At 35.3% G+C, this 22,633-nt stretch overlaps 2 protein-coding genes across 2 annotated transcripts; one reads left to right on the top strand and one right to left on the bottom strand.

The window, feature by feature from the left end:
- Positions 1 to 3,967: 3,967 nt before the first annotated feature.
- Positions 3,968 to 4,685, bottom strand: LOC111380152 (protein SENESCENCE-ASSOCIATED GENE 21, mitochondrial-like). The gene is made up of 2 exons (XM_023003638.1): positions 4,494 to 4,685; positions 3,968 to 4,352 (listed from the first exon to the last, which is right to left on the bottom strand). The coding sequence occupies exons 1-2, from the start codon at positions 4,565 to 4,567 to the stop codon at positions 4,148 to 4,150; spliced, it is 279 nt and encodes a 92-aa protein (XP_022859406.1). The 5' UTR covers positions 4,568 to 4,685; the 3' UTR covers positions 3,968 to 4,147.
- Positions 4,686 to 11,600: 6,915 nt separating this feature from the next.
- Positions 11,601 to 13,599, top strand: LOC111380150. The gene is made up of 3 exons (XM_023003636.1): positions 11,601 to 11,738; positions 11,949 to 12,515; positions 12,604 to 13,599. The coding sequence occupies exons 1-3, from the start codon at positions 11,601 to 11,603 to the stop codon at positions 13,597 to 13,599; spliced, it is 1,701 nt and encodes a 566-aa protein (XP_022859404.1).
- The last annotated feature ends 9,034 nt before the right edge of the window (positions 13,600 to 22,633 follow it).

Below are 22,633 nucleotides of genomic sequence, written 5' to 3'. Positions count from 1 at the left end.
ATAATGTCAAAGGTTTTTAACAATTGAATGGAAACTTCTATTTATACTAAACCTAAAAACTAGGTAAAAATCGTGCAAAAGTCGAGCATAATCTCCAAAATATGGAAAAGAATCAAAATCTAACAAAATATGGAAAATTGCCAAAATTGAAAAATTCGCCAAATTTTTTGGCTTGTGCGGCCGCATGGTATATTTCCATACGGTCGCATGGTTCAACAAAAAATCCCAATTTAAGTTTCGGTATGCCGCTATGTGGCCGCATGGTGTTTTGCCTGTACGGCTGCACGGGCTTGTTTTCAGCCTTCGGTTTCGTCGCTTGATAACAAATTGATTCGACATTCGACCCGAACATGAAAGTTGCTCCATTTTGAGTCCCGAACATGGTTCTGTCAATGGTTTCTTGAACGAGCAATCCCATCACTTGTTTCACTTGTTTTGCCCTTGATCGCGTCATTAGTCCGTCATCGACTATCAACGGGTCTCGTCTCGCATTTCCCTTCGTCGGGCTCGACTCCTGGATCATATCAAATAGTCTTATATCGCTTAATTGGTGTAATGACTTCAATATTCAGTGTTAATATTCTTGTTGGACCGGATATGTTACGTAAGGTGTCATCATTGGAGCTATACTTTTGTGGCCACCTATATAGTCTAACCCGTATGTTAAAACTTTGTTATAGCAATCAAATGTTTGCCCAAGTGGGAGAATGTTGGAATAATTCCATATGTGGGCTTCACATTCGATTGTAAAATTTTACGGGTTAGATGTATGACTCATAATGACATTTGTGATTGGGCCAAATTTGTTAAGTGATCAATTGAGCCTTTTACACCTTACGGATTGTAATTAATTTGATGTAGCAATTTTAAGTATGTGGGCCTGAAATAAACCCTAATTAGAATTCTAGTCGTAATGGGACGACTCAATTATTTCCAATATAAAGGCTAGGTCCTCTCTCATCTCCATAAGTTTTATTAGCTTGCCCCATTGATAGCTAATACTTTGTAAGGAGTAAGGAGGAGAAAATCTTGGCTGCTATTACAACTATCATTTATATCAACAATGACTTTCGCGAGTATGAATTCGTTTCTATAAATTTATTGGAATGTGATTATCGATTCTTAACATGGTTAAAACTAAATATTAACATGGTTCACCTGGAAGGAGAGGGACATAAAAAATGAAGAAAGAAGGTCAAATATTCTTCAATGTTAATGTGAAGATTTTGGAGGAAATGATTTAGCCGAATCTGCTTGGGAGTTGGGGCTGACATAATTTTATTTAAAAAATAAAAAATAAAAAATTCAGGAGTATGATGTTCAAATGCAAATTCTTGTTCTAATCTATTCTGAATCTGATTCAAAGACTGTCAAATTCTGGTTCTGATTCTGGTAGTGAAGCAAAATCCAATTTACAGTTAAATTCGGAGGTATTCACAGTTGATATGATGAATATCTCTTTCATCCCAATATATAGACAAAAGTAGGAACCATATTAAATCATTTATCAGGATGACATGCTTGCTGTTGAGATGTATCTTGAGAAGGAAATAAGGTGTGTTTTGACTTTTTTATTTGCTGAACACATTCTAGGTTTCTGAAAATTTCAGAGGAACTTGCTGTTGAGATGTACCTTGAATGAAGGTGCCTAGCATATTCCTAAGACATTGTCTAACAGAGGGAATATTTTTGAAATTTTCAGAGAAACATGCATATATAGTATGCTCGGATAGGTTAAGAGAAATGGTTATTTCAATTGTTTTTTCCCAGTTTGCTTATTCTAATTTTGTGACCTCATTTGAACCGTTAGTGTGAAATTATGTTCTACATCTGTAAGAGTCATCATAGAATAGACTTCCCATTGATCTCTAATCTGCCTACTGCCCTGTCGTCATAAGGTTTTGAAAGGTGTAAATTTGACTTTTTTAAAACCATATGTTTACTTGGATGCCGATAGAGCACCTCATAATATTTATGTGGCATTTTGAAGTGTCATAATTTGACTCGACCAATCAAGCTATTACTGTTCTCGAAGTTGATGGCTGACTTTGAGAAATAAGAGATCATCATGACTTGTGCTAATCTAATATTACTTTTCTTCTAATTGAAGCCCACGTCATGTTCTACCAAGCATCATGATATGATAAATTAGATTCGTCATTCATCTACAAACCAACTTGTTTGCCCTGTCATTTTAAGTTTCCATAAGGTTTAAATTTGACTTGATGGATCATATATTCACTTGGAATGTTATCAAGATATCAGTTTTCAAGCACCTCATAGTATTTTCAAAAGTGATAATTTGACTCAAATATTATTGCTGTTGAAATCGATAGTGAATAAGTCAGTATTACTAATTACTATGACGTTAGAATGTTTATTTTTTCGAAGTTGAATCCTACATCATCATCAAAATTCTACTATGTTGAAGGGACATTTGTTCCCGGTTGACTTATGAATCTTATAAATGGATTGCTTAGTCATCTTCTTTAACAGGTCAAATGGAATATTACAACCAGAATGCGCCTTTTCTTGTTATTATAATGTATGTATATATGTGTTTTTGGAATATTGTGGCCTATATTCTTGCTAGATAATCAATTCATAATGCAGAAAATTATTTAGTCACTGGCCAATTTATAGTTGTATTAATAGTTTTTTAACCAGCACAAAATTCCACAAATCGGCTGCGTCAGGCTAATATTATTGCTTGTCGTTTTCAAGACACCTGCGAAATTGATGCATGAATGATACGTGGGAGTATTGCAGTAGATAAAGAATACACTTGAGTTCAAATTTATTGAAAATAAAGTTTAGAATATACGTAAGTAGATTTATTTAAGATAAATAAGTAAACAATAATTATTTAATTTAATTTAAATAAAGTAAATTATTTATTTAGGTAGTTACATAAGAGTTTCTTTCAAAAGTATCACAGTTCAAAGTAAAAATATGCAAGTAATGCTATTTATAATCATTCGTTGCGATAATCGTTCTACGTGGCATCTTACATGACGATTTGTGATTTGATGTATTCATGTAAAAGTTTTTTTTTTGTCTCATATATCAAATCAGTAATCGTCGAATATATGTCTTGTAGGATGACTGCGATAGTGAGTAATTTCAAATAACATTATTTTTGTAAATATAATTGAAATAAGAAGTTATTTGAGAAAAGTTAGTTCAAAGGTCATAAAGTAGGTGTTGGTATTTTAGCCAACGTACCCCGTTAATAAGGGGAGAGAGAAAGGAAGTATGGTGAAAAGCCGAGTTACTCTCCAAACTTATGGAGGTCGATTGTCATTCGGCCTCACCATCTCTCGTATAAAGTAGTTTATCATAAATTGGCATGTAATTATCATAAAGTAGGTGTTGGTATTTTAGCCAACGTACCCCGTTAATAAGGGGAGAGAGAAAGGAAGTATGGTGAAAAGCCGAGTTACTCTCCAAACTTATGGAGGTCGATTGTCATTCGGCCTCACCATCTCTCGTATAAAGTAGTTTATCATAAATTGGCATGTAATTCCCGTGGAAAATTAAGTATTTTTTACTTTGTTTTTGAATCAAAAGCGAGGATTTGGACATAAATAATTTCTAAATCGTATGGAAAGTTATTTTAAATCAACTCTTCAATTAAACATGTTGGTTAGTCCTCGTGAAATCACTAAAAAGAGAAAACATGCAATTGAGTTTTATCATTACATAAATTAATTGATTGAATTGGATTAAGTTTGATATTTTAAAATGAGAGCAATTGTTGCAATATGCAAAATGATAACTGTAAGATTGTTCTTCTATCTCACAAATAACTGATTATTATTTATGTATTAGACAATTTTTGTCCATTCAAAAGATCCTTCTTACTGCTTGTTTGGGAGTGCTTAAGTTACAATTTATGCAGCTAAGTCACATGGAATATGTTAATAGAAGATATTTGCTTAAATTCTAACTTAAGCTTTGCCAAACATGCTTAAAATTGCTATGAAATTTTAATTCATTAATCGCACAAGAATGGCCGAGGAGGTACAACAATTCAGTGCACATATTCAATTCAATAACAGTAGAACAATTTCTGAAGAAAAACAATGGATTCCATTTAATTAGTAGAATAAATGGAGCCAAAATCAGATTGAAATAATTCTTCGATTTAGTGGCTACTGGTTGTGTTCTTCAAGTGCTGTGCCCGCAACTCAGCGGCGTCAATCTTCTTGGCTTCATTCTCCGGCCGATAATATCCGGTCACCGGGTCAGGTACCCATGATGTCTTTGTTGATTCATCAATTCCCTTCTTTAAAGTCATATTAGGAGCCACCGCCCCTCCTCTCACACTGCTGGCCGCCGCATATCCTCTCCTGTACAAATATCCATACAAATTAACACGTCAGTAATGATTCCACAAATGTTAGTTATCTCTTCTAAAAGCTTAAATTAATAACTTGAAATCTATTAAAACGCACAAGATGGAACTATTTTAGTATAGAATAATCAAACACCTGGTGACAACAGGGCAGACTGTGTTGGCGATGAAAGAAGATACGATCTTGGCATTAGAAAAACGGGAAGCCATTTTTGGATTAATAAATTATGTGAAAGAAATGAAATCTGCTGCAGAAAGTAATTCCTTCTTCAGCAGTGAAATCTTGTGACTTGTGATTGAATGTGGTTTGGAGAGGAGAGGATCGCAGACTCATTTATAGCAAAAACCAGGGAGCCGCGTGAAGAGAGAGAGGGGAAATAGAGAGGAAAATGTAAACAATTGAGTTGAGGGGGCCGCGTCGAAGTAGGCTTCTCCTAATACGCTAAGGGTTAATTTCTTCCCACATTCATTGGCACCAAGTCAAATCCCACTTCCACCTATTGTTTTGTCGTATTAGCTCTGTTTGGTATAGATTAAAATTAATTTTTTGATAAATTAATGAAATATATAATTGAAAGGTTAAGAATTCCTTAAAATATGTGCTCAAAATTAATTGTTGAGATAACTTGAAATTTTAATTCAAATGAAATAGGAGTTTGATAAGTTTAATGACTCGATGAACTAACTTCTCAACGTTCGAAAATGGAACACATTTTTCGACCGTTGGAGTATATGGTATAATTCGATGCGAAGTAAAGAATTTCATCAATTATCATGATACATGTCATGAATTCTTGGGTGCTATGATGGCATTGCGGACACAAACAGTGTACGATTATCATCAGCTTGTAGAATAAAGTATTGGATTAAGTCAAAAAATGAACGACTTTTATTTTTAACTGATGAGTTTAAAGCATCTTCAATATTGTTCATGAATTTTAATTTAGAGTTTTTGAATAGAAAAACTTTAAATTGGAGGTCATTAATTATGTAATTGTTGAATGTTGGCTTGAAGTGGCACCAGATGATAGGATACACAACAAGGTGGATTTTTTCTTGAAAGATGCTATGTGTGCATTAGACTTGTACAGTTTCTACAACATGGGATTCATGATTTTTTTATTCGATGTGAGTCCCCATTATGAAGGGACCTGTACAGATAGGAAAATTACATTTTTCTTTTCTAGATTCGAACCGATCCAGCAAACTAAACGGTCAATACAGCCTATTTCTCGTGCCTTGCCTTGCTTTTTCTTGCTCTCTACACTTTTCTTTTTGTCTTTTCTTATTTTAATTTTATGGTTAATTGTCCAATGGTATTGACACAATCTGGACTCAAATTAAAGACTTTTCACGATTTCAAAAAAAATCATGCTATAGCTCAGATTTTTTAACATAAAGTTTGATATAATGTTAATATTATATAATATTATATTATTGGACTATTTTATACACAATCAATTTCATGTCAAATTATTTTCTGCCACCTCAAATTATATCAAAGCATCTGTTAAAATTTTCTATCAAAGTAGCAATTCTCTTTCAAAAATTTATAAAAAAGTAACGAGTCTCATGGATTATGAATGTTTCGTTAAATTTAATGTTTGATTTTTTACTTAATTTATGCATTGTTTTGAATTTGCATCAAACGAATAGTAAGTGAATGACTATTTCGTACAATTTAAGTGAAAATCTCGTGTAATTTTATCATCCACATTAATAGTTGCAATCATTTAGAAACATAATCATAGACATAAAAATGTTGAGAGCCAAACCTCACTTTTAAAAGTTGAGATCAGACTACTAAAAAGGTTGGAAATTGATCTAAGAGCATTTGGATTTCATTAATCTCCTTATATGAAGATTATAACGAGAGGAGTAATGAATTACAAAAAATGTGTCAATAATAAGATAATAATAAACATGAATGTGTGATTTGGCTTCCATTTTGATAATTTATAAATAATTATAAACTACTTATAGTAGATGCATAGTACGTGAGATTAAAAATGCGGTTTGATCATTTTTAAATTATTTATAATTTATCCAAACAAAGCATGAAATTAGTATTTAATTTCCATTGAAAACATAAGTAACTTATCTAAACTCCCACTCGACAACCATCAAAAGTACAAAACAAAACTCATTTTTTTTTTTTTTGCAAATTTATTTTTAATCACACATTTTTACAATAAAATATTTTTATTGCACATAAATCGAAATTCTTTTTCAACTTCTTTTAACAACACATCCGATAGAGCTCGTGGATAAACCGGCTCCACTCATTGCCATCCCTACCTCCAATGGTGATGAATCAAACATCTGCAACACGAACATGCTACCATCATCCATCATATTCTCCATTAAATGTTCGCTACCATGGTCATTGTCATCTACCAAGAGACCTCTCTCCACCTAAACCACTTTCACCACCCAAAATTTGTAGTGCTACAATTTCCAAATTCTGGAATATAGTCACCATCTTTTATTCGGCAAAAGAGAGAAATGGTTGTACTTGGGCAAAGCTCATTTACTCCCATTCTCATCTTTATTCTATATCTTTATCTTTCCAAAGTTAGCACGTAGTTACAAGATTTTGCAGTTAATTTGTTGTGGATCGGATTGTAAGAAACACATGGATGTTATTTTCCTGACTAATGGTTAGGAGTTTTAGAGTTGATGGCTGCTCAATCGAGTCTAGCAATGGTTGCGGGATGGATAGAGTTGTTATTCTGGCCTCCTTGTTGGTTTGGCCCACGAGGGATGGTAGGTAGGTAGAAGAAAAGTTACCCAATGCTTTTGTTGATAGTGGGATTGGGCGTTTCACTTGAGCATGGTAACCCAAAAGGCATAAAAAAAAAATAGGTTATGCTTCTGTAGTGTGGTGGTGGTCTAGTTCACCTGGGAGGAGAGGGACATAAAAAATGAAGAAAGAAGATCAAATATTCTTCAATGTCAATGTGAAGATTTTGGAGGAAATGATTTAGCCAAATCTGCTTGGGAGTTGGGGCTGACGTAATTTTATTTAAAAAATAAAAAAAATCAGGAGTATGATGTTCAAATGCAGATTCTTGTTCTAATCCATTCTGAATCTGATTCAAAGACTGTCAAACTCTGGTTCTGATTCTGGTAGTGAAGCAAAATCAAATTTACAGTTAAATTCGGAGGTAGGCACAGTTGATATGATGATCATCGCTTTCATCCCAATATATAGACAAAAGTAGGAACCATATTAAATCATTTATCAGGTTGACATGCTTGCTGTTGAGATGTATCTTGAGAAGGAAATAAGGTGTGTTTTGACTTTTTTATTTGCTGAACACATTCTAGGTTTTTGAAAATGTCAGAGGAACTTGCTGTTGAGATTTACTTGTAGGAATTGTTTCAAATAATTAACCAAAAATTGAAAAATGAAAAGGTGTGTAAAAGTGGAAAATGAAAAGGTGTGACTATGTGTCAACTTCGATCAAATATTCGGACTTGATCTAATGGTCAAATTACAAAAGTAAATAGACCAACTTATTCTACTCGTCGAGTAAATCGTCATGGTATATTTGAAATCTCGAAACCAATTCTGGATGAATGAAAAATTGCTGACTAATATTGGAAGAAATGAAGTGTTGTAATTTTTCGAAATGATGCAGGTTTTGGCCAAGCGTTGCAACTTTTTGAAAGGATGCATGTTTTAGCCTACACTACTTTATTTGCACCCTTTCTACATCTATAAGTAGAACCCTATGGACATGGTTTTGGGTACACCAATTGCATTGAGTATTCATTCTCCTCTTGCAATTCTCTACTTCTAATTCTATAATATTTTCATGCATTTCCTTGGTAGAGAGGAAATTCCGTTCGAGTTCGCTGGTCGAAATCATTTGAAGTGTTCCTATGGCTTGACGTGGTCATTGTATCTTCGGAGATGATTGTCGAAAAATCGTTAGCACCGATGCGGGACAAATTCATCTTACGGACCAAGTGTCAAACACTTGCCTCGACCAAAAATTCATCACTTGCATCTTTCTTCCTGTAGTTTTCTGATTTCTTTTGATTATATTTTGATTTCGGAAAATGATTAACATTGTTTACATGTTTATGTTGCAAAGTTCGATCAAAAGAATAATTTGCTTTCGTTCAAGAATCGAAAGGGATGAATCCATATCCATGCATTCAGATTAGGTAACTTTTATGTTTTCCTTCTCAAACTCCATTTCGGTAAGGCGAAACCTTATTTCAATTTCGTGAACATAAACGGTATATTTTTTATGAATATAATATGTATATAATCAGTATATTCCCCAACAATCTTAAGATGAATTTATTTTTGTACATTTTATATTTTGATAAGTAAGTTACATGACTTGAGTATGTGGCTTGATAACCTATAAAATCTATTTTATATGCCTGACTATGAAATTGCACGTGTATGCATGTGTGAGATTTAAATTTGTTATTGCATGAATTATTTACTATTCACACCATTTTAACAGTTATGCTCCATTGGGTATTATTTTGATTAAGTCTTATTCGTTCACGTATCGATTGAATTCCAAGAATTCAATTTGTTTAAAAGATTTAATTATGAAGGGCTTGAGTTCTTTTGTCTTCAAGCCATGGCAGTTTAATTTTCAAAAGCATTATGTCTATCCCTTTTCTTAAAATATTGTGAATGGCATGTGAATAGATGCTTACATGAAATTATACATTGAGAGAATAATGATAGTAAAATATTCTCTAATTTGGGTTTGTTAAAATGCAACATATTCGAGATTCAATATAATGAATAACTTTGGTCTTGTTTTACCTTATGTGGACACTTCTTTGTATGAATGGTTATACTCAAACCAATGACCATTAGTGGGAGAAGCTGCCAAAGCAAATTTAATTTCTTCCATCCTTCTTTATTTAACAATAGGCTTCGAAAACACGTGGGTGACCAATTTTCATCTGTGTTGGCTGTTGCTATTGGTTTTGGAAGTGCATGGTGCAATTCCGACTATTGTTTAATTTAATTAATTGTGGTAGTGGCAATTCATGTTGTGATAATGAGATTGCAATGTCATCTCTTATAATATGGAAGTGCACAAACTCCCTTGAGACATTGACATTCCTATAGATGGAATACATTTATACAATGGATGTATGAATGTTTGGAATATAAATTGTTATTCCTTCACTTTGGTCATGATGAATTTGATATTGCTAAAACCAACTCGAGTCCAATAATGAATGGATGGAAATGAGGAAAGTATTCCTAACCATTGGACATATAAGGATGCCAATTATTTGACGAAGGTATATGAAATTTCATGACAATCCCTTTGATTAGAATATGATAATGGCATGGTAAATTAGTTGGTTAAAATTTCATATCTTATTGAAATTATACTAACTTTGACCATGATAATAGCCTCAATTAATTTGATAAAATTAAGTGAGATGATTTAAGTGGATACCATTATTTAGTAATGAGAATTAAGCCACTTAATTATTTGAAATTGTAGAAAATTGTGTAGAATATTATGAAATATTCTAGTATCAATTTAGATGAAAATGTGCGTCCTTTCATATGAAAAACCATGACTTTTGATATAATTATTAAGCCTATCCACATGCATTAGAAGGGAGGGGGAGACTAACCTAGACAATTACCGGCGGCTGCTTGTGAGTTCAAACATTGGGCTGAATTTATTATTTTCAAAAACTAAGTTGGTGGCTGCAATGGAGAAAAACCGCCGGCAGAAAAAAGAAAGGAATTTGGAGAGAAAAGGAGGCTCTTGAGGTTGAATTAATTGGGGACAATTCGGCTACCTTGGTAAGAATATATACAAAAACGGTGGGCAGCTGCTGGAGTTAAAAAGATACACAAGTGGCCGCTGGAAAGAAATAAACTTGGCAACTATGGAATAAAATTGGCGGCTTCCCAAAGGAAAAAGTGATGCTGGTCTTTTATCATATATATACATACGTAACCAGGCTGCCTATACGTATAATTGCATGGATTTGGGCTGATTTATATATATATATACTACACACACAATTTGGGAGCACACTGGAGGAAAGAATTGAGTGCCAACCGGGGATTACAACCACATTGTCGACGGAAATTGCAGAGAATATTTGCCGACAGCTTTCTGATTTTTATATAGAAACAACACACATAATTGGGCCAAAGACATATTGAAAAAGGGCTGCTTGGGGGAAATCAACATACACGTGCAAAAGTCGAGCAAATTCGTGGAGTCAATCATGTCCCGTCGATTTTCGGTGATTTCCTTCCACTTTTCTTTGTTTAATTCCAACAGTATGTTAGGCTAATTTTTTTCCTATATTGGATGAATGACAAAGTTGTTTAACTTTTAGTTTTAATTCGAGACTTGTGTTTATCTTTAATTCTTGTGTTGTGATTCCATTAATATGCCTATTTACATTGTTTTAATGTTTACGCACCATTAGGACAATAAGTTACTTATTCGTTGTTTTGAAAAACTCACGATATGTAGAACACTATTATTGGAACATACGGACAATAAACATTAGGAATAATATTTGTGGCGTGTGCGATCATATGTAATAATCCTAGATGTCAGTGCATGTTCACCATATGAATTCGGACTAAGAATAGGACCGTCTCATGGTAAACATAGGTTTATTATATCTTGAAAAAGAATAATAAATAATAGTGGAATTATCGATCGTCATAATTGCATAAATTGAGATAATTATCACTAGTTGAGAATTAGAACTAAGAATCGATCAATGGCGTCGGAAATCCAATACGTTCGAACATTTGATTTTTACACCAACCTTAATTGTTTTTACAAGTTTTAGTTATAAAAATTATTTAGCTAGTCCTTCGATAGTCTTTTAGTTACAAACACGAATTTGAATATATCAAATATACTAAAATTGATCCTTACTCCTTGTAGGACGATAACTCTCTCATCACGATTATTACTTGTACAACGAACCCGTACGCTTGCGGGAATTTGACGAACAAGTTTTTGGCGCCGTTGCCGAGAAATAACGGTGTTAATTTTAGTTGTTAGATATTTTAGATTCGTTTTTATTTATTTATTATTGTTTTTATTTTCATTTTATTTTTAGTTGTTTTTTGGCTATCATTACACTTTTTAGGCAACTTTAGTTTATGCAAAATCCTGACGAGCCAGATCTCTTTCCAATAGACCACGAAATCGAAAGAACATTTAGAAATCGCAGAAGAGTTCAACGTCAAGTAAGGAGAATGGCTGATAACCAAAATCAAGTTCAGCTTCATGAGCCAGTACCGCAGCCAAATCAACTGAGAGCTAACCAGAACGAAGCTCCTGTCTTAGTTGGAGATCACATTAATCTAATTCCTGTACCAGTGCAACCTGCTTTGGTATACCCTCCCTTTGGACAACCTAATTTCCACCTTCGACCAAACGTCATCAATTTGTTTCAAAATCACCAATAAATCAGGTTCTTTGGAAAAGCCAAAAAAATCCTCATGAGCATATTTCTGCGTTTCTCATGTTATGTGACGTGATCAGTCACGAAGGGATATCAGCAGATGCATTCCGATATGAGATTATTCCCTCACACCTTAAAGGATGCTACTAGAGAATGGTTTCTTTGTTTACCACCGGAAAGCATTCAATCATGGAACGATATGGTTCAAAAATTCACGATGAAATTCTTTCCACCTTCTCGAATTCACCAAATTAGGAATGACGTTCACACTTTCAAGCAGAAAGATTTAGAGAGCTATCCTGAGGCATGGGAGAGGTTCAAGAATTTTTTGAGAAAATGCCCCAACCTTGACATTCCCAAACAGGCTCAGCAATATCTTTTCTACTACGGTCTAAAACAAGAGTTTAGAAATATGATAGATGCTTCAGCAGGAGGATCAGTGATGAAACTGGACGTGGATGAGGCATATGACCTGTATGAAAAAATAGCTGAAAACCAATCGATGTGGCCAACTGATAGGGAAGCTCCAAGAAAAACATCAGGGTTACACAATGTAGATGCAGTGACAGCACTGGCCGCGCAAATGGAAGTTCTTACAGTGAAAATGGACAATCTATCTAAGTCAGTCAACATGGTATACCAATCGCCACCTGTTTGTGAAGGCTGTGGAGCGAATCATGCTAGTACACGCTGCCCTTTGGCGTCTGTACATGTTAATCAATCCAAAGAAGTAAGCTACACACAGAACATTCAGAGACATCATAATAATCCTTTCTCCAACACATTTAATCCAGGTTGGAAGAACCATCCAAATTATTCATGGTCCAATAATCAAGGACAAGAACAGGGAGGAAGCAATCAGAATAAACCACCAGGATTCCAACAGCAACAACAGCAAGGGAGAAGGCCATCATTGGAAGATTTGCTGGCTCAATATATTACTAAAACTGAGACCAACTTTCAAAACCAACAAGCCTCGATCAAGAATTTGGAACAACAAGTTGGACAAATTGCAACCGCACTATCAGGTAGAGCTCAAGGGACATTGCCTAGTAATACTGAAACAAATTCTAAGGAGCAGGTCAAAGCAATCACTACACGTAGTGGCACCTACCATGGACGAGGAGCAAGTGGATGAATTAGACAAGGCCACTGAGGAAAATCAAGTTGAATCATCAGATAGTCCACAGGTAAAAGCAACTGCTCCTATCAAAGCATATGTTCCTCCAATCCCATTTCCACAGAGATTGCAAAAACATAAGCTCAACAAGCAATTCCAAGAATTTTTGGATGTGTTCAAGAAGCTGCACATTAACATACCATTTGCTGAAACTTTAGCCCAAATGCCCAGCTATACCAAGTTCATGAAAGACATTCTATCAAATAAGAAGAAGCTGGAAGACAATGAAACAGTCATGCTTACTGAGGAGTGTAGCGCAATTCTCCAACACAAATTACCACCGAAACTAAAAGACCCAGGGAGTTTTACTATTCCTTGTCACATTGGTAACTTGTATATAGATAAGGCATTGTGTGATCTAGGAGCTAGCATTAATTTAATGCCTTTATCTCTTTTTCAAAAACTAGGTTTGGGGGAAGCAAAACCAACTACAGTTTCACTGCAATTGACTGACAGGTCGATCAGACACCCTCGTAGTATTTGTGAAGATATTTTGGTAAAAGTTGACAAGTTTATCTTCCCAGCGGACTTCATTATTTTGGATATGGAAGAAGATAGAGACGTTTTCCTCATACTGGGTCGTCCATTTTGGCTACGGGAAGAGCTCTGATAGATGTGCAAAATGGTCAGTTGATATTGAGGTTAAATGGAGAAGAATTGACAATCAACGTGTTTAGAGGTTTCAGATTTCAGAGCGAACCGAATTCTTGCATGCAGATTGATGTAATAAAAGAAGCGGTGTCAGAGACATTCAAACTAGATCACCCTCAAGATCCGCTTAAGGCTTGTTTAGTGCATTCACAAGATTTACCATCAGAAAAGGAGGAAGTAGAAGAATGTACACGTTATTTGGCAGTCATACCACCATTCTTCAAGCAACCACGACTGGAGCTCAGTGAAAGACCCACAACACCTTTACCATCTATAGAATAAGCTCCAGCTCTTGAACTCAAACAACTGCCAACTCATCTTCATTATGCATACTTGGGGGAAAAGAATTCACTTCCAGTAATCATCTCAAACAATCTTACAGAAGTGGAGGAGGATCAATTGCTGAGGGTGCTTCGAGAGCATAAGACAGCAATAGGATGGACGATATCGGATATAAAAGGGATCAGCCCTTCGCTTTGCATGCATAAAATACTGATAGAAGATGATTACAAAGCTTCAATTGAGCATCAATGCAGATTAAATTCGACTATGCAGGAAGTGGTAAGGAAAGAGATATTAAAGGTTCTGGATACAGGGATCATCTATCCCATATTAGACAGTCATTAGGTAAGTCCAGTACAAGTCGTACCGAAAAAGGGAGGGATCACAGTGGTTCCAAATGAAAACAATGAGCTCATCCCGACACGCACAGTCACGGGTTGGAGAGTTTGCATTGATTATCGCAAACTCAACAACGCCACAAGGAAGGATCACTTTTCCCTTCCTTTCATTGATCAGATGCTGGAGAGACTTGCTGGACGTGCGTACTATTGCTTCCTGGATGGTTATTCGGGGTACAACCAAATTCTTATAGCACCAGATGACCAAGAGAAGATGACCTTTACATACCCTTATGGCACTTTTGCTTATAGGAGGATGACATTCGACCTTTGCAATGCTCCAGCCACCTTTCAGCGCTATAGAATGTCTATTTTTTCAGACATGGTGGGACATATTATTGAGGTGTTTATGGATGATTTCTCAGTGTTTGGAAAATCATTCAAGGAATGCCTTGAACATTTGGAAAAAGTGTTACAACGGTGTGAAGACACAAACCTCGTATTAAATTGGGAAAAATGTCATTTCATGGTACATGAAGGGATTGTGTTAGGACATTTAATTTCAGCACGGGGTATTGAGGTTGATAGAGCTAAGATACAAGTCATCGAAAAACTACCACCGCCTGTAACAGTAAAAGGAGTTAGAAGTTTTCTGGGTCACGCTGGGTTTTACCGTCGCTTCATCAAAGACTTTTCCAAAATCTCGAAGCCATTGTACAATTTACTAGAAAAAGGGACCCCATTTCACTTCTCTGAGGAATGCTTGACAGCTTTCAACGCCTTAAAAGAAAAATTGGTTTCTGCTCCAGTATTGGCTTCTCCAGATTGGACTTACCCATTCGAGCTTATGTGTGATGCCAGTGATCACACAGTGGGCGCAGTGTTGGGTCAACGAGAGGAGAAAAGTTCTCATGTGATTCACTATGCCAGTAAGACTTTGGATGAAGCTCAAATGAATTATACGACTACAGAGAACGAGCTGTTGGCAGTAGTGTTCACCGTTGACAAATTCAGATCATACTTGATTGGGTCAAAAGTGATTGTCTATACAGATCATTCAGCATTAAAATATCTAATGAGCAAGAAGGATGCATAGCCGAGACTTATTCGTTGGATACTCCTATTGCAAGAGTTTGATCTGGAAATTAGAGATAAAAAGAGGAGTGAGAATGTTGTGGCAGATCACCTCTCACGCCTTGAATCACATGAGTCAAGTCTTACATTGGAGATCAATGAAGTCTTTCCTGATGAAATGCTCTTTCAGATTATCACTACACCATGGTACGTCGATTATGTCAATTATTTGGCCCGCTCCATCATCCCACCAGACTACTCAAGTCACCAAAAGAAGAAATTCTTCAGTGACATAAAACACTACTTTTGGGATGATCCAATTCTTTACAGAAGGGGTCTAGATCAAATCATATGCCGTTGTGTGCCAGAGGTGGAGCAGCATCAAATATTAGAGTCATGTCACTCTGCACCGTATGGGGGCCACTTCGCAGCAACCAAGACAGCAGCAAAGGTACTGCAATCGAGTTTTTATTGGCCTACGTTGTTCAAGGACGCCCACTATATGGTGAAACATTGTGATAAGTGCCAAAGGACTGGAAATATCTCAAGGAGGAATGAGATGCCTTTGAACAATATCTTGGAGGTTGAAATATTCGATGTTTGGGGCATTTTCTCCATCCTATGGTGAACAATTTATATTAGTGGCAGTGGACTACGTGTCTAAGTGGGTTGAAGATATAGCTTTACCAACTAACGATGGTCGAGTGGTAACTCAATTCCTGAAGAAGAATATTTTCACAAGGTATGGCACCCCGAGGGCAATTATTAGTGATGGTGGAAAGAATTTTTGTAACTGCTTATTTGCTTCTTTGTTGGCCAAATATGGAGTGAAATATCGTGTCTCGACTCCATACCACCCTCAGACTAGCGGGCATGTGGAAATCTCTAACAGGGAGTTAAAGAAGATTCTCGAAGCTACGGTCAATGCATCACGTAAAGATTCGGCTAAAAAACTAGAAGATGCACTTTGGGCGTATAGAACAGCATTTAAGACTCTAATTGGCATATCTCCATATCGACTGCTATTTGGAAAGGCTTGTCATCTGTTGGTTGAGTTAGAGCATAAAGCATACTGGGCGACACACTTGCTCAATTTCAATATGAGAGCAGCAGGAGAAAAGAGGATTCTACAACTTCATGAGCTAGATGAGTTTTGTTTAGATTCGTATGAGAATGCAAAGATTTACAAGAAAAAACCAAGAGATGGCACGACAGGTATATAAGGGAGAAGGAGTTTGAGATTGGTCAACAAGTATTGATGTTCAATTCACGCCTCAAGCTTTTTTCGGGAAAGCTAAAGTCTAGGTGGTCGGGTCCATTCACAGTAGTAGCTGTGTTTCCACATGGTGCTGTGGAAGTGGTGTCTCAAGATCAACAAAGGAGGTTCAAAGTAAATAGACAACGATTGAAAGCTTATTGGAGAGGTGATTACTCCAGTGAAAAAACAACCGTACCACTTGATAATGTAGAGTAGCCAGAAAAACAAAGTCTAGCTAAAGACTATAAATTAAGCGCTTATTGGGAAACAACCCAATTTCTAAACCTTTTATTTATTTTGTTTTCTGTATCGCATTACATATAGATTTGTTTTAATTATTAGTTGCATTAGATTTAGGCACGTTTAAATTTATAGAGTATCATCATCCGATCATGTTTTCATTGAGGCTCTTAAATATAATGTTGGTTGATGATTCCGGATTGGTAACCCCGAACTATACCTGAATTCGAGTGCCATGATTGACCTCGACCTAATACCCCGAGTTGATCTTAGTGTGTTATGCCGGTTTGAGGTCGGGGTTTCCTTAAGGTCGGGGTCTCTAATCCAACCCTGCCCACCGACTTAATCTCCAACAGAAAATAGACCCCATCTAAGTCTACTCCTCCCCTGATTAGAACTCTAACAGAATACTTCTAATCAAACTCCAACACCTAATCCTAAGGGGGAAAGGACTCTTTCAATAATAGAATCCTTCTACAACTCCCCCACCAACACCTATAAATACTTGGCCAAGGCTTAACATTAAGGTACGTTTTTTCATTATCTTCAATTTATAACCTCAAGCACTAAATTCTCTATTTGACTTAAGCATCGGAGGGGCGACGAGCACACACCTCGTTGCCTTTGTTGCAGGTATTCACAGACCGATTGTGTTCATCAAAGTGAAGTTGGACCATCAAGCTCAAGATCTTTCAGGTGATATTTTTTGGTAGCATCATTGGTTATTTCGAGTGTTTAGGCTAAGTAACGCATATTTTGGATTTTTTTTTATCTCTACTGTTTGATTTGATTGCCATATGCAGGAACATGACGTCGTAGAACACTCAAACCAATATCGACCAAGGGGAAAGTATGATGAGAAAGATTGTCTAGCCGTCACCTACAGTATCTTCCACGTTCAATAGAAAAATTCAGGGAGTACCTTCGTCCTTTTCTTCCCCGTCCCCTTATATTCTTAATTATATTTTAAGACATTGAGGACAATGTCGGACTTAAATTTGGGGGTATGGGAAACACTTTGTGTTTTTGGTTTTCGTATGTTTCGTGCGTTGTTTACATATGTTAAAATAATAATAATAATAATAATAATCGTTAAATTTTTATTTTATTTTTTTTATTGTGTGCTTGTGTGGGTTAGACGGTTTGGCTGACAATAATGATTAAGTTTGAGATTTGGCATTGATTTATGAACTGTGGATAGGAAGCATGCTAGATTGATTGAAGCTTGAACTTGCAAAACTTGATATTATACATGCACTAGAACTAAGCTGACATTATGATTAAATGAGTTGATTCATGCACTTGATAGATTGAATTAGTTGGACATAGATACTTTACCAAAAACTATACTAATTATTTATCCTTAGACCAAATTCAGTACAGTTTGGGGAGATCTTGCTGTTGTAGGAAAATGCGGATGTAAATGTGGATTCTTTGTGTGAAAAAATTTTGTGTGGAGTTTCTGAGATTAATAGGATAAAATTAGGTGAAAGTCTTAAATGGGAGGTCGATTTGCTAGAATAGGTGTATGATAAGGGACATTGCACTAATCAAGGCATATATTTTGAAATTTAATTTGAGCTTTTATGACTCGAGCAATTAAACCTGCAAGAGTATCTTAAAGCCTAGTGCCCTAAAGTCATCTGACTTGGGAGTCATCGATCTAAAGCTCGTTACAGGGGTCATTTAAAAAGCAATCAGAGAGAAAATTACCCAAAAAAAATTGTTCTCTTCGAAGCCTTTTTGACTCAGGTTATTAAGCCTCTAAGGGTAATTGAAAATCTGGTGCCCTAAAGTCATCTGATTTGGGAGTTATCGGCTTAAAGCCTACTACATGGGTCATCTAGAAAGCTTAAGGGAGAGTGCAAAAAAAATAATAATAATAAAAAAATACTAAATGCCTTGTAAGTCCCAACACTTGTTCGAGGAAATTTAACTTTCGATAAAGGATAATTAGCCTAATTGAATTTTGATGGTCAAAGCAAATAATAATTGGAGAATCCTTATTCATTGATGTGTTGACTTGCAACTAGTGACGTCCACCTGAATTGGAGAGAGTGAGGATAGTAATGAAAAATTCAATCTTAGATCACACACTGGGAAAAAGAGTGAAAAAGAATAAGTTTGGGAGAGTGTGAATCTTACGAGAGATGAAAAGATATATTTGACCATAGAGGGTTGGGAATTGGAATAACTTGTGAATTCATTAATGCCTACTTAGTTCTTCACACACACACGTCGATTTTGCATTGGAAAAGTGGATATTAGTTTGGTATTACGACTTTGAAGTAGTTTTTAAATTTAATGACGTGATTTCAAATCCTGAGATAAAAAACTAAATGGTCCAACCAAATATTTGTGCTTGCTTGTGTGTTTGTTTCTATTTAAGTTATAGTTTTGTTCGAGGACGAACAAAGGTTTAAGTTTGGGAATGTTTGATAAGTGCAATTTGTGCCCTTATTTATGCCACATTATTAAACTTTTAAGTTGTCACATTATTAATTTCCATTTAATTTAGGTTATTTTTCTTTGTGTTTTTAGTGATGGACCCGTTTGAAGCAAGTGGAAAGGAAGAAGGACAATGGTTGCACAAATAAAATTGTATCAAGGATTAACTTGCATTATGTGAAAGAATTGAGGGCTTGTCTAATTTAAATGGGCCTTAAGTTTGGATTTGTGTTCAAAGGCAATTGGACTTTAATTAAATCCAACCAACCGGATTGACTTGGTCTCCAAAAAATAAAAACGACTTCTTGTGAGTTCAAACATTGGGCTGAATTTATTATTTTCAAAAACTAAGTTGGTGGCTGCAAAGGAGCGAAACTGCCGGCAGAAAAAAGAAAGGAATTTGGAGAGAAAAGGAGGCTGCTTGAGGTTGAATTAATTGGGGACAATTCGGCTACCCTGTTGAGAATATATACAAAAACGGTGGGCAGCTGCTGGAGTTAAAAAGATACACAAGTGGCCGGCTGGAAAGAAATAAACTTGGCAACTTTGGAATAAAATTGGCGGCTGCCCAAAGGAAAAAGTGCTGCTGGTCTTTTATCATATATATACATACGTAACCAGGCTGCCTATATGTATAATTGCATGGATTTGGGCTGATTTTTTTATATATACTACACACACAATTTGGCAGCATACAATCGGGGATTACAACCACATTGTTGACGGAAATTGCAGAGAATATTTGCCGGTAGCTTGCTGATTTTTATATAGAAACAACACACATAATTGGGCCAAAGACATATTGAAAAAGGGCTGCTTGGGGGAAATCAACATACACGTGCAAAAGTCGAGCAAATTCGTGGAGTCAATCATGTCCTGTCGATTTTTGGTGATTTCCTTCCACTTTTCTTTGTTTAATTCCAACAATATGCTAGGCTAATTTTTTTCTATATTGGATGGATGACAAAGTTGTTTAAATTTTAGTTTTAATTCGAGACTTGTGTTTATCTTTAATTCTTGTGTTGTAATTCCATTAATATGCCTATTTACATTGTTTTAATGTTTGCACACCATTAGGACAATAAGTTGCTTATTCATTGTTTTGGAAAACTCACGATAGGTAGAACACTGTTATTGGAACACACGGGCAATAAACATTAGAAATAATATTTGTGGCGTGTGCGATCATATGTAATAATCCTAGATGTCAATGCATGTTCACCATATGAATTCGGACTAGGAATAGGACCGTCTCATGGTAAACATAGATTTATTATATCTTGGAAAAGAATAATAAATAATAGTGAAATTATCGATCGTCATAATTGCATAAATTGAGATAATTATCACTAGTTGGGAATTAGAACTAAGAATTGATCAATAGCGTCGGAAATCCAATACGTTCGTACATTTGATTTTTACACCAACCTTAATTGTTTTTACAAGTTTTAGTTATAAAAATTATTTAGCTAGTCCTTTGATAGTCTTTTAGTTACAAACACGAATTTGAATATATCAAATATACAAAAATTGATCATTATTCCCTGTGGGACGATAACTCTCTCATCACGATTATTACTTGTACAACGAACTCGTACGCTTGCGGGAATTTGACGAACAAGTACATTATATGCAAGTTAATGACCACTACTTTGAAAGTACATAGACTTTCACGAAGCACTCGATACGAATATTATCTAAGAGATAAATAAATAGAACTATAAAAGAGTTGCTGAATTCTAAGTTCTACTATAAACCAATAATGTGGGGGGTTTAAATTTAATGCTTGTGAACTTGAAATTGAAAGTTCAAAACTTGTGGATGCAACATTACTAGATTACATATGTATTCCTAATTGAGAAATTGTGGGGGTAACTCAGTTTAATAGTTACATTTGCTTCTATCTTATAGTCATAGAAATATATCCATGAAGGTAGAAAGATAGAAAACCCTTATACTAATTATAAGGATGATATACACTAAGTTTAAGGTGGATTAAATGGATGGAAGCCAATTGTGGCGATTGTTTGGACTTGCAAGAACAATTGGAATATTTGAAGAATATTCATAAAGTTCAAATGCATGGTAATATTTCAATGATGATATTGAATACCCATGATTCTGAAATCCACTAGTAAAAGTGATTGACTAGTGTAGTGTTTGATAGAAATCCTCCAACCGTATTTGAAAATTGATAAAGCTTTAGAGGATTTCTTGGTGGCGAAAATTTGTACGTATCAAATAAATTGATCGTTGGCTCGCTATATTTGATAAGATACTAAGTCACATGTAATGGTAGATCTAGACGTATAAGTCATAGACATAATACCATTAAGCAGTTGATCTCAATGGTGTAAACTCGTGGTACCTTTAAAAGAGATTTAGTAAGAGAGATCAAGAAGACTGCATATTGAAGAGAATGAGATTGAAGCCTACTACGTTAGAGTCCTTGTAATGGTAACCCTACCTTGTTGACTGGAGATCCCAAGATCTTGGTTCAAAGGGACAACTAAGTTATGAGGATTCCACGAAACACTTAGGAAAATAATTTCCTAACTCATTCCTATGAGACTAAAGTGCTTTCTATAGAGTTGTAAGAAGTTAAGATAATCTTTTAGTGATTTCTATATCTTGATTAAGTCAAGTGGAGTAGGGCAGAATACTCTTAATAGAAGGTCACCTATGTAAGTGTAAAGTGGGGCCGCTTCAACTAATCGGCTGCGTCAGGCCAATATTATTGCTTGTCGTTTTCAAGACACCCACGAAATTGATGCATGAATGATACGTGGGAGTATTGCAGTAGATAAAGCATACACTTGAGCTCAAATTTATTGAAAATAAAGTTTAGAATATACGTAAGTAGATTTATTTAAGATAAATAAGTCTTAAAACAATAGTTATTTTATTTAATTTAAATAAAGTAAACTATTTATTTAGGTAGTTACATAAGAGTTTCTTTTAAAAGTATCATAGTTCAAAGTAAGAATATGCAAGTAATACTATTCATGATCGTTTATTACGGTAGTCATCCTACGTAATATCTTATGTGGTGATTTATAATTTGATGTACTCGTGTGTTAGTTTTTTTTAAGTCTCATATATCAAATCACTAACCATTACATGTATGTCGTGTATGACGACTGCGATAGTGAATAATTGTAAATAGCATTATTCTTGTAAATATAATTGAAATAAGAAGTTATTTGAGAGAAGTTAGTTCAAAGATCATAAAGTAGGGGATAGTATTTTAGCTTAATGTACTTCGTTAGTAAGGGGAGAGAGAAAGGAAGTATAGTGAATGACCGAGTTACTCTCCAAACTTAGGGAGGTTGATTGTTATTCGGCCTCGCCAT

The sequence above is a fragment of the Olea europaea genome, unplaced genomic scaffold, assembly GCF_002742605.1.
Source record: "Olea europaea var. sylvestris unplaced genomic scaffold, O_europaea_v1 scaffold2100, whole genome shotgun sequence".
NCBI lineage: Eukaryota > Viridiplantae > Streptophyta > Magnoliopsida > Lamiales > Oleaceae > Olea > Olea europaea.
This window is presented reverse-complemented; position numbering and strand designations above follow the sequence as displayed.